Source organism: Gasterosteus aculeatus, chromosome 3, assembly GCF_964276395.1.
Source record: "Gasterosteus aculeatus chromosome 3, fGasAcu3.hap1.1, whole genome shotgun sequence".
Classification (NCBI taxonomy): domain Eukaryota; kingdom Metazoa; phylum Chordata; class Actinopteri; order Perciformes; family Gasterosteidae; genus Gasterosteus; species Gasterosteus aculeatus.
In genome coordinates, this window is record NC_135690.1 from 8,259,022 (window position 1) to 8,271,288 (window position 12,267).

The following is a 12,267-nucleotide window of genomic DNA, read 5'->3' on the forward strand; positions in this document are numbered from 1 at the left end:
CTGTCGGTTAACTCCAGTGAGCAAATACATTTAGTTTTGCCCTGAACTGATTCCACTGAGAGGCGTCATGCGTCCGTGCTGTTATTTCTGTCACTGGACCAGCTGCTCCGCTTTTAAGCCAGTTTGCTGAAGTCGACGGGAGAAAGTCTCTGTGCGGGAACGTGAACTGGTTTCTAGCGAAGTCAGACATCGTGCTCCGGCTTTCTGTAATCACACATTCCCAGATTAGACCTCCAGCCCCTTTGGAGCTTACCAATTTGTGCAACTCATTCCTTTCTACGTCACTCAAGATGATTGCAGGGAACATTTTTGGATTGACGATAATGCAAATAGAAAATCTTTGTGGAGCAAAGGTCACAGGGTGCAGTAAACACACAACATATCATATTACAAACGCTCTTGGTGGGTTGTCTTGGTCATAAGGCCTGTAGCTCAAGTTAAATAACTAAACTTAAATCATCAAAATACAGGTTCCTCAGTTCTTCCATACTTTATTGTACTATTGTTCTTTATGTTAACATAACACTGTCCGTACACTACAGTGGAATCTAGGGTTTGACAAACATCTACAAAAGACTTGAAAGATAATTGTGTGCGTCAGGAAGAAATCAAAATGTGATACAAAGTCGGGTTATGGTTGTTTAACGTAAAGTAACTGAGTTTAATTTTTGCATGTATTAGAACTTAATCACATTATTCAAGCAAATAACACACAACAACGCCGTTTCGCAGTTTCATCATTTAGTTCAGGTTGGTGATGTCGATATACTTGTCCTGAAAAACATGTATTTGACGATCAAAGGGCGTCAAACCATTGTTTTGGTGTAAATGTACTATTAATTAGAAAGAATTCAAGCTATTGTTTAGTTAGCAGGAAGTCTTGCTCGACCTGATTCTGAAAAAAGCTGCATGAAGAACTGAAGGACTTCAACCTGAAAACAACAGCGCAACGCTGCCACCAGGTGGTGAAACGTGAGATTACACAGACGTCCACAGCGCCCATCTGTCTGCACCGAAGAAAGACACAAACATAGCGAATTAAATATATTACAATATCAATCGTGTCTGGACCGATAGAAAAAAAATGAAATGAAAAACTGAAATTCCTCAGTCGACCAATGAATTGCTCTCGCGGGAGATGCCATTCATGAGCTCGTGAGGTTCTCTCCTCCATCTCGCATCACGAGCCACCATCACCGTCAGCGCCGGTCACGTGGTGAGTGGGGAGCGGGCGGTGGGTGTGTCCAATCGCGTGTGGTTTCATTCATAACTACAATCCCCCTTTGAAGCCCAAATTTAAAGTATGCAGACGGGGCGAGCTGCCCGTGGACCGCCGCTTCAAACGGAGTCCGCGGCCGGGTGAGAGTGTCCCGCGCGCACCGGGACCAGCCGACGGACCCACCGGGCGCATACTCTCCCTCTCTGCCGCTGTAATGTGCAACTATTTCCTCGTGCGGGATGTTTGACAGGTGACAACAGCCGGCTCCAGGTACCTCAATCAGAGCGCTTCACCGCCAGATGTTTGACTCCGGAGGAGCACGGCGGAGCAGCCCCCCCCCGAGTGAGCGGTGTTGATTTTCTATTCCTTTTTCTCGCAGGCTGAGTGCTGAGATGCGGGACGGACCCGATCGGCGGCTTTTCGGAGGAGAAGGGAAGATGCTGCTGCTTCTGAGGCTGCTGAGGCTGCCGATGCCGCGGAGCGCCGCCGGCTGCAGCGGGTCGCTGTAGTCAGTCTGCTTCAACACCGCCTGCATAGACCGTAAGATATACGACACATCTGGAGACTTTCCTCATCCGGTCACAGATCAGGGAGACATGCGGTGACCCCCTTTCCTCGCTCCCTCTCTCTCTCTCTCTCTCTCTCTCTCTCTCACTCTCTCACTCGCCGCTGATGGCTTATCAGGGTGTAAACACCGCCGGCGTCATTGCAATCTGCTAATGGAAGGATGTGAATGTCCGTCCATCTGTCCGCGTGCCTGGCGCACATGGTGATAGAGCGGGATGATGGGGATGAGAGGGATGGAACGGGGCATGGAACCATCGGAAGTAGCGCTCGCTCATTTCCACGCGCGTGCAGCACACACACTTTGGATTATTTTTTCTCAATCAGTCGGGGTGGGAGTCAGTGGGTTTTAAATTGTATTGTGATTACTGAGATCACTGTAATACAAACATGATACAAATATAAACCAAAAGTCATTCCCTGTCTGCTAAAAAGTAGGCTAATAGTAAAAAAACATTATGAATTAATAAATCATTTAGATAATATATCAATTAAAATAATATATTTAATTTGATTTGGATTGAGAGAAAGAAAAATAAATAAAATCCCATAAATGATTCTTCCCCAAAACAGTATAATGATGGAAACCTATAACAGACCTTTCATCGTATTTCACACAGCCGGACAGGAGAATTGTGCCTCCTATCTGATATCACACTGATTGAAATATTTAAGTGTTTATGATGTCATGACTGAGCCATTTGGCCAAATTAAACTTTTCTATATCTGCTATTTGATACTTTTACACTGTGCCCTAATTAAAATAGAATTTAAAATCCATCTTCATGTGGGTTTGAACACTGTTTGGCTTCATGAACTATAGTTGCCTTCATGAAATGCATGAAGGCAACTATAGTTTAGAGTTGAGAGCTGAAGTGATCGCTGTTGATTGCTGTATGCCATCAGTAATATAGTGACATTATTTAAAAGGGCTTCTGCTTCGAAAAGGTGTTTGAAATGAAATAAAATGCTTTAGCTGATTTTACTAATAAAGAAGAGGAACAAATGTAGGAACACCAGCAAGGACATTTGTTAAACCTTGGAAAATAAAAAAATAGACCATTCAATAATTTTTCAAGGTAGCCTTCTAATCCCTTTAACTGCTTGTTATTCAGTGTGCAAAGAGAAGATATGAACAGGTTTCACCACATCGGTCTTCAAATAATCTCAAAATAAAGAAATACATCAATGTTTTCTGTTCTTTCATTAAACATATTTTATTTGCCTTTTAGTCGTACTTTTAAGTTCGCCCATAGCACTTAAATCCAGAGCAGAAATGATAGCCGTAATAATATAAAATATTCATATGTTTAGGATTTTTAACAAATAATGTACATAAATAAATACATAAAAAGACCATGCTCACAACTAAACGCCATTGAGTGTAAAAACACCCATTAAAGGTCAGAAAAATAAATGGTGGTTATACAGACTTCAACATGATCTGTTTGTGTGTGTGTGTGTGTGTGTGTGTGTGGTATGCAGTGTTACCCTGAGCTGTTGGTATGAGATAGCCAATTACATCAATATGACTCACACACAGAGGGAATGCGTAAGGAATGCAATTGGAGACGGACACAAGCTGCAGTGTAAAACATGGAATGATCCCTCTCTAACAACACGCCGTCTTCCTATTTCCCAGACAGTGAAGCGTCCGCCAACGACTGAGGGGAGAGATACTCGATTATTGTGTGATACTGTGTGTGCGTTTGTAATGATCCATCTTCAGGAGATCTCAGTACATCTTCAGACAGATAGGGTATTTCACCAGTTTGTCATGAGGTTCATTGTGCTGAGCAGAATGTTTTCTGCTGCTCGGTCCGAGCTCGTTTTCTGTGTCAAAACCACGAGGAAGGAAATAACTCTGGATATGATTATTTAAAAACATTTATGACCTATTGCCCATGTCTTTATTGCACTATCAATCCACACACACTTACATTTTTTAAAACAGGGGTTCTGTAGTTTTTTGTAAGATGTTACTGAAAAAAGGAAAAGGACATTCATGCTGATTTATGGCAGCCCACATTCACTGCCCATGAAAGAACATGTCACCTGATGCAACTGTGTGCCTCGTTGTTGTGTGTGTGTGTTTTTTAAACAATGGAGGTCTGTAACATAAGATATAGTGGCAACATTCCACTGTTGGTCCTGGTCACAAGATTAGTTTCTCCTGCTTTCTTCCACACGAAATAAAAATCTGTTGTTGTTGAGGAAGAAACAGCAGCTCTGTTTTAACTTCACTTTCTCCGTCCTCTGCAGGGTTCACACACGCCGACCTGGACCATGAGCAATGAGTCGCCTGTTCTCACCAGTCTGTCTGAGAACTCCACCGTGAGTACACAAACTCACCCTGTCAGCTGGTGTCTGTGACAACTCTTCCCTTCACAGATCTCAGCCAAAGAGGCAGTGCGTTGACCCCCCCCCCCCCCCCCCCCCCCACTGTTCCAGTAACGGGGTTCATATCCCAGCACGAGCTGTAGTGGAGGAAAGCTGCATCTGCAACCAATGAGGATTTGACTCAAAAACAGGGTGCGAGTTTGATGGCGGCTTTTTTGTTGCTGTTGTTGCCATACAGCCACCAGTAGGCCGAAGCGGATATCTGAGCCAGCGCAGGTGATTATTGGTGATTAGCGGCGGACGGCGCGGAGGGAGAGTTTCCCTGGAAGGCGCGAGGCTTCGCTGCTCCAGCTGATTGATCGTGTTGTGCTTCCCGTTTGGCTGAGCTCGTGAAAACAGCAGCAGAAAGCAGACTTAATTAAGCTGCGGATGCTCTGACACGCTGTGCTGGCCTGTGTGTGTGTGTGTGTGTGTGTGTGTGAAGGTATGCATGTTACACACACACCTTCATATTATACTGTATCTCCCCGTAGGCTTTAGCAGAAGGTAGGCCGCTATAGCCGCCAAGGAAGATGAAAAAATACACTGTGTGTGTGTTTGTGTAACATGAAGAGACCAGAAGCAGATTTCAGGTTGAATAAAAAGAAAAGATAAGGTATTTGTTTTGTTTGCTCTGATGCAAATACTCGTGTCCGGTTTCATGAGAAGAAAGTCCTCCGTGCTGGATTGAGTTTGCGGTTGAGGTTTATGCCGATCGATTGATGCTTCTTCTTGCAGAAGAACCTTTACTATTAACAGTGAATGCACAGTCAACCCGACACAAGCTGTTCTTGCTCGTTTTTTAATAAAACTACATTTGTCGACTGACAAAATAAGATAATTGGAGGGAGCAAACTACTAATAAAAACAATCACAACTATCATTTCCCCCATTTTCTGACTTTTTGTGGGTTAAATGTCAGGAGAAAGTAATGAGCAGATTAGGATATAATGAAAATAAAAATCATTAACTGCAGCTCTTCAGTCTCTGTGCATCCAGGAGCATTAGGCTTTTAAAAACTTTACAGTGTAATAAAAGTCCTTAATCCTTTTTTAACTCTCTGTAGACAAAAGAAACACTTTAAAAGTGCTTTGACCTAGAACAGGCCAGGTTGGAGGAATGACACATGCAATGGACCCACATGGCGAAGGTTGCAGCTGAGAGTTTTAAGAGTAGAGAACTTGGATAAGGAGGCATTCTGCTCAAAAGGACCTTACAATGAAACATTTAACAATGTTACATCCTGCTGTTGTATAAGGAGGACAAACCAGCTTTCAAATTAGCTTCAATGACCTCGATGCTGCTCCTGCTAAGGGCATCGTCTTCTAAAGGTCGGCCTACTGCTGCGCGGAGCTTCTCCTCTCCTCAGTTTTCTTTAAATCCGCACATGATGACGTCAACACCTTCAACATTTTATATATTTCATGTAAAACTCAATAGATGAATATTTCCTTCGTGACAGTGAGAAGAGCCCAATTATTTCCTCTCTCTTGTGAAACTGACATTGGAAGAAGAGCCAGGAAAGCGTGGCGATGGCTTGTGTGTGTGTGTGTGTGTGTGTGTGTGTCTGCAACCGCCTCCAATTTCCATTTTTAGCCCACAGAGCTTTCATTTCCCCTTCATGGAGAAGAGCCGGGAGATTGAATTAAGGGTCCCGCTGACGTTTCGATTAGCATCCCCAAGCTTATTCAGCCTGAGAGTACTAATCAGAGGGGCTGAAGTTGTTTTGTGCGTGTGTGTTAAACGGGCGGGTGGGCACATGAGTGTGTGGGGATGAGCGTCCCTGTGAGGAGGCATGGACTTAAGGAAGCCTCTCGGTGTTAATTCTCTCCTCATTCAATATTACGACGCTTTGCTGGCAGCGTAATGCCACAAAGAGATTCCACATAGCAGTGAAGCTCAAAGGGAGAAGCATCAATTGCTGCTCTAGTGGGACCAACGCAGCCAGCGAGCTCACAACTAAACAGAGACACGTCTTTGGGCTTTTAAGGAACTGCAACTATGAGCCGAGAACACAGTAATTAAGTGAAGCAGTGAGAGTGCACAGGGCACCAGGGTTGGGCTGATACTGGACTTGAAAGCCGATGTGTTAACTGCCTCATGGTAATGTCTGTCAGTATCTGATTTTCATGCAGCAGAAAAACAGGTTGAGTTCAATTGTTTTTACTTTTAAGAACAATTTAAAATGTCCATATTTCAGAACAATTCTGCTCTTTTGTGCTCTGATCAAAATGTAATATAAGGTGAGATTGGAGAACTGGTCGGTGACGTGCATCCTTAAAGCTGCAAAAGTAAATATCTATATTCTGAAAAACAATGATTACCTGCAGCATGGTGTTGTATGGCGGTGAGTGTATGATAAACAGACTATATGACCTCTGCTGTCGATCAGGATGTGCCTGTGGCGGCGGGCCAGGTGGAGAACTATGTGCTGCTGTTGGTGCTGCTGAGTGTTTTCGCCGGGGGGACGCTGGTCCTGCTCTCCCTGCTGCTGCTCTTCTGTCACCGCTGCTGCACGGGTGGACGCCGCTACTCCAGGTAGGCGGCACGCTGTGTGGGCCTGCTGTGTCTGCAAACCCAGCGGAATTACAGGAGGCGACGCGACAGCGCCGGCAGCGGATTAAAACTGTCCCTAATGACGCAATGACATTTGCTATTTCTGTGAAAGAATGACGAAAAGTGACACAACTTTTTGTCACTTTTCAGAGCGAGCGATGACCCCGAGAAGACAAACACCACTTATGTTGAGGATTCTCAGCCCACCCAAGGTCAGAGCTGTAGGTTTTCTCAGGTTCTTACATACACGTCTTCCGGTCCACTGTCGCCACTCCCGTTATTTCTTCTCCTTGTCGCTCAGAGATCATCATTCATCTGGATGAATCAGACGCTCTCTCAGCCGGCAGCTATCACGACGGAGAGTCAGAGCGCTTCGTCTCCACTGGGTCTACCGGCCGCAGAGTCTCCTTTAACGAATCGGCACTGTATGAACAGGAGAAGACGACTCAGGACAAAGGACGCAGGTGCAGTTAAACGGGGGGTTTCACGTTGTTATTTCCATGAGCCGTTGGTTGAATCAGACGGAAGGATTTGTCTTCTTTTTCAGGTACACTCTGACTGAGGGAGACTTTCACCACCTGAAAAAGGCCCGTCTGACCCACCTCGCTTTGCCCCCGGCCCCTTGTGACCTGAAAATCCTCACCATTATGGAGTGTGACTCAACGGAGAGCAGCACCCTCAACATCAATGACACGGCCGCTCCCAAACTGCCCCTCACTATCTACCAGGTAGATTTTCGTTGGCTCAAATTTGATCTCAACACGTCCCCAAGGTTTCCTCATGTCTTTGGTGATTTCTCTCACCAGCCCACTGAGAGAAGAGTCCCCGACTGGGTGGGTCTGAGCCTCAGCAGGGGTCTGCCCGGAGACCAGCACCACTCCGCCATCCTGGACCAGAGCCACGGACAGGCTTCATCCGCCGTCAACGCCCAGCAGCCGTGGTCCCAGACAGTGAGTTTCACTCACTGCGTATTACAGGTCAATGCGTGTTTTGTTACGGCCCCATTGGAGGGGAGTGTTGGTCTGTTGATTGGTCGTTGGTCCAGTAATGCCTGCAAGTACAGCACATCACGGGATAACAAGCTCACGGTTTTTATTTATTCACCCTTGAGTCTTGTCTTCAGTGAACAACATTCCGGGGCCAGACTTAGAGGAACGCCAGTGAGGGAAGATTTTGTTTGCCGGTCACATTTCTTCTGCATCTGTTCAGTCCCTGCTTGAAACATTTGTTTGTATAAAGAGATCCAATTAACTCATGCATGTCTGTTAAATCGCAAATGCATTTGCACAGAGATTCCTCTGTGAGGATTGATCCACTCGTATCAACATAAACAGCTGTGAAAAGCAGCTGCCACAGGCTCAATTGATGCATCGTGACATCAGTCATCACTGCAACTCAGTGAATATATGACAAACTGCTCTCCCCCGAGGGGCTTTCCCCCTCGCCGCGATTCATCTCAGCTCGTCTCAACCCTCCTTAATGTCTCATCTCCTCCATCCATCCCACTCTCCCATCATCCCTTCTGCCAGATGGAGGCTATTGGAGACACAGGGGAGGCTCAGAGCGAAAGGGGGCCGAGAGGAGAGTCGACTCAAGCGCCGGGCCAGACTTCAGTTCTACACTTCTTCACCAAACTGCGCCGTCATGCTAGTCTGGAGGGGGCGGGGCCTTACTTCAGGAGGTGGAAGTTTGACAGCAGTCATCGGGCCGCCAGCCTTGATGCCAAAGGTTTGGATATATGCCCTAAATGATCAGCTTAGAAAAGTTGATACAAAACTGAAGCAAAGAGAAAGGTGACAAACATTGTTGGGCTTTTCTACTAGGATCCCCCAAGAGAAGGCCCTTCCAGAGACAGAGAGCGGCAAGTGAAACCACTGATCACACCGACAACGACTCTTTGTCCCTCCAAGATGAGGTCATTGAGTCGTTCCTACAGTCCCCCGTCCCGACCAGTGGCCTCCAGTCGCTCTCTGCAGAGTCTCTTTCTCAGCCAGACACGGCACTCGCATCCTCATTCTTCCTCAGCAGGTACATCATCTCTTTCCATAATCCGGCTGCTTGCACCACGAAATGCCCAAAACTAACGATGGACTGTCTTTACAGGTTAAGACCAGAGGCCATGGGCGAGTTCAATGGTAGCAGCGGCGCCAGAGGAGAAGATACAAACGACTGTTGCGCCCACAGGAAAGAGGAGGCTACAGCCAATGGGACTCAGGTAGAAGAAGAAGAAGCAGTGTTTGGTGCAGGGAGCGGAACGGAAGCAGTGGAAGCCGAGCTAGAATCGGTGGAAGATGACGACTTGTTTGTCGTGCAACAAGGAGCTGCTGTACAGGAAAGGTTCGAAGACAAGATAACGAATGTGAGGAAAACCAATGAGACGGATGAAGGAGATGAGCTGGCGTTCGGGGCTGAGGACAGGCTCAGGGCCGGCTCGGGCTCGTCGTATTCCTTCACGAATCGCCAGGAGAGCTCAGAGGCTCCTCACTCCCTGTACAGAGACATTTGGAGCTTGCGGGCGTCCCTGGAGCAATACGCCTCCTCGGACCAGAGCAGCACGGATCGGGAGTCCATCCGCAGCGATGGCGACAGCGGCTCATCCCACGGCGGCGCAGGAGCTCGCTCTGGCCTGGACAGCTGCTTGTCCCAAGACCTGGACGATGAGCCTGAAGGGGAAGGCGAGGGAGAGGGAGGAACCAGAGGGGCGTCGGGTGGGGACAGTGAGGTGGGAAGTGGAGGTGGGGGAGAGGGCGAGGCAGGGAACCGCAAACTCCTCCAGATGGACAGCGGCTACACCTCCATTGAAGCGCCATCCAGACCTCCGGACGAAATGCGGCTTTTTGGGACTCCTGGAGCTCCAAGAGGGAAGACGGCGTCTGAGAGAAGGTTGTTCTTCACCAGCTCCGGGAGGAAAGGTTCAGTGTGCGAGAGCACCGAGGCCCGGCTGTTACAGGAGGAGCTTCAAGACGAGATGTCACACAGCGCTGAGGAGAAACTAAAGAACAGATCTCAAACTGCAGGCCAGTCTCCTGCCCTCCAAGAACCGCATCAGCTTCTGAAGACCCTTCAACCTCAGAAACCTCCACAGTCCCAATCTCAGTTGCTGTCTAGCCCAATCCCGCATGCCTCTTCTCCTCACAAACCTCGCCTCCGCCGCCGCGACTACAGCATCGACGAGAAGACAGACGCCCTTTTCAACGAGTTCCTCCGGCACGATCCACGGTTTGACCAGCAGGATCCGCCGCTGCGCACCAGGCATCGATCCAGAGTTCACCTCCGAAAACAGTGGCAGCGACACAAGCAGTACAGCGACCCGGGGTCAGGTGCTGGGGGCAGGTACTCCCCGTCTTTGGAGAGGCAGAGGTTCACGCCGCTGAGGAGGGGCGACAGTGCCGGGTACCCTCTGGACACCAGGTACCACAGCACCCTCTCACGCATCGCCAGCGCCGCCGACGAGGAGGCCTGCGAGGTCGCGCCCGGGGAGGAACCCGCCAAAGAGAGATCAGACGGCACAGATCCGTCAGGTGGAGCCGAAAAGAGCGCAGAGGCCACCGTCGAGGGTGACGGCCGCCAGGTCTCCACAAGGTCTTTGAGCAGCGCACGCGGGAGCCACGCGGATCCCACGGTCACCAACAGAAACAACAACAGCAGTCGGGCTGTTTGGTCGGAGCGCAGCCTGGCGGATAAGATGGCCGTGTCGGTCGAAGAGCGGCTCTACGGCGGCCTGCGTGGCGCCGAGCAGCTCGGCCAGGGAGGAGCGGAGCGGGCGCTCACCGTGTCGCACGCGGCCTCACCCGGCTTCAGCCCGATGTGACCCGTGGATCTCTTCTCCCAGCGGCTTCATTTCACATCCATTATGTATAGACGACAGACTTGAATTAGGATCCATAGCGGTACAATCATTACCGTGTGTTAAGATACTTGTGTCCCTTACATTTAGAATGTGATTCACACAGATGTCCTGAAGGACAGAACAACAGTGTCTCCCGGTATTTCCATTCACACCTTGATTTCCACTGGGCCCCTTTTTATTGGTGACCGTTCTGAAAATCAAATGCATTTATTACACAGCTTGGAAAATATACCCATCTTTAGAAAAAATGAATACTTTCAGAATTAAATGTGAATTTTCAGCATGCTACTGTATGTCCAAACAATGTGTATGTGAATACTTAACCGTTTTGACTTTAAAACAAAAAGCACTTTGATGGGAAAAAGAAAACGATGGAGTTTCTGTCACCAATCCTCCTCAAGTGTCCTTCTCCTCTCAATCACCACAAGGGTAAATGTCTTTGGGAAAGCTTGAGGTTCATGTATTTGGCGAAAAGAATACGGACCACATAAATGAGAAAAAACTAACTGATCTCAGCCCACACATTTACATCATATGAGCAGATTAAAGATCCGGAGGTAAAAGCAGACGTCCTAACTAAACTATTGCGCAACATGGATTTTTATACTCATATTTCATCTATTTTTTTTTCATAGGAGTTTTAGTAAATATTTGTCCTCATTACTCCTTACACTTCAGGAGGGGGAATCCAGGAGCTTCCGTGGGTTCCAGCGAAGTGTTTCATCAGTGCGCTGACTGTGTTGAGCGGGAGACTGACAGAGGAGCCTCGCAGGCTTTTAGACAGATGGTCCCGTGACAGAGACGAGGCTGTGAAAGGGGAGGTTGAAACTAAATAGCATTGGCGATGGACAAGCTCATTTAATATTACTAAATAAAAAAAATACCTCTGGTGATATTTTTCTGATTGTCAACAAATCCTTTGAGAATTGTAAGCGATTAACATTGATTCCCATTTAAAGTTTTCTAACATCCACAGTGCACAGCTGTTTTGGCGTGTCATTTACTATAAAATACATTATTTGTCAACGTTTCTTAATCATCTCCCATAGGATCTGGTTAAGTCAGAAAGTATTAAGAGAAAAAAACAGCACCATATTGGTTTATTTGCTGCCATTGGGCTAAGACAAGATGAAGAACTGACAGCTTTCAAAATAATACCTTGCAGGTATCCTGTGGATTCAAGTTAAACAGGCTGTACAGATTTATTCCGTATCTCTGTGCGGCTTTAAGATGATCCGTTAAGCAGTGATGTGTGATGTCACCGTGGATACTTTTGACGGCAGGTAGCGTGGCCCATATTCATACTCGACCCGAAGATTTATGAATAAAGACATGAATAAGAACCAAGCAACTGGGGATTTCACGCTGCTGTAACATTACTCATGCAAGCCGATGTGACGTGTGAAACAAAAAAGGTGTCCGGACACACTGGTCACACCACCATTACACTATTCCGCCTGCGACTGCGAGACGTCTCCTCATCCTCCCTCGTGTGCGTTTTTGTTCAGGAGAAAATCTCTCGGTTGCCGTTGCTGACGTGGGAAGTTGCTGCGCTCTCCCTCCCTCCCTCAGAGCAATGACTCACCTGCTCTCTGATCTATTCGCAGCGAGGGGATGACGCTAGGCCTGGCTGCGTACGAGCCGGGCGGGGCTCCCGCTGATGTGATTGCGACTGGGGGATTGTGTCAGCTTCCGCTTG

General features: G+C 47.6%; 1 protein-coding gene across 4 annotated transcripts; it reads left to right on the plus strand.

Moving 5' to 3' along the window:
• Positions 1 to 1,195: 1,195 nt before the first annotated feature.
• Positions 1,196 to 11,915, plus strand: cbarpa (CACN subunit beta associated regulatory protein a). 4 transcript variants are annotated; one of them, XM_078098977.1, is made up of 11 exons: positions 1,196 to 1,469; positions 1,599 to 1,759; positions 4,046 to 4,117; positions 6,555 to 6,700; positions 6,869 to 6,930; positions 7,020 to 7,182; positions 7,266 to 7,446; positions 7,525 to 7,668; positions 8,248 to 8,446; positions 8,542 to 8,746; positions 8,822 to 11,915. In XM_078098977.1, the coding sequence occupies exons 3-11, from the start codon at positions 4,070 to 4,072 to the stop codon at positions 10,527 to 10,529; spliced, it is 2,856 nt and encodes a 951-aa protein (XP_077955103.1). In that variant the 5' UTR covers positions 1,196 to 1,469; positions 1,599 to 1,759; positions 4,046 to 4,069; the 3' UTR covers positions 10,530 to 11,915. The 4 variants fall into 4 exon arrangements, with proteins under 4 accessions (XP_077955103.1, XP_040026732.2, XP_040026733.2 ...); XM_040170798.2 differs by having other exon boundaries at positions 1,219 to 1,469; positions 7,525 to 7,695; XM_040170799.2 differs by having other exon boundaries at positions 1,247 to 1,489.
• The last annotated feature ends 352 nt before the right edge of the window (positions 11,916 to 12,267 follow it).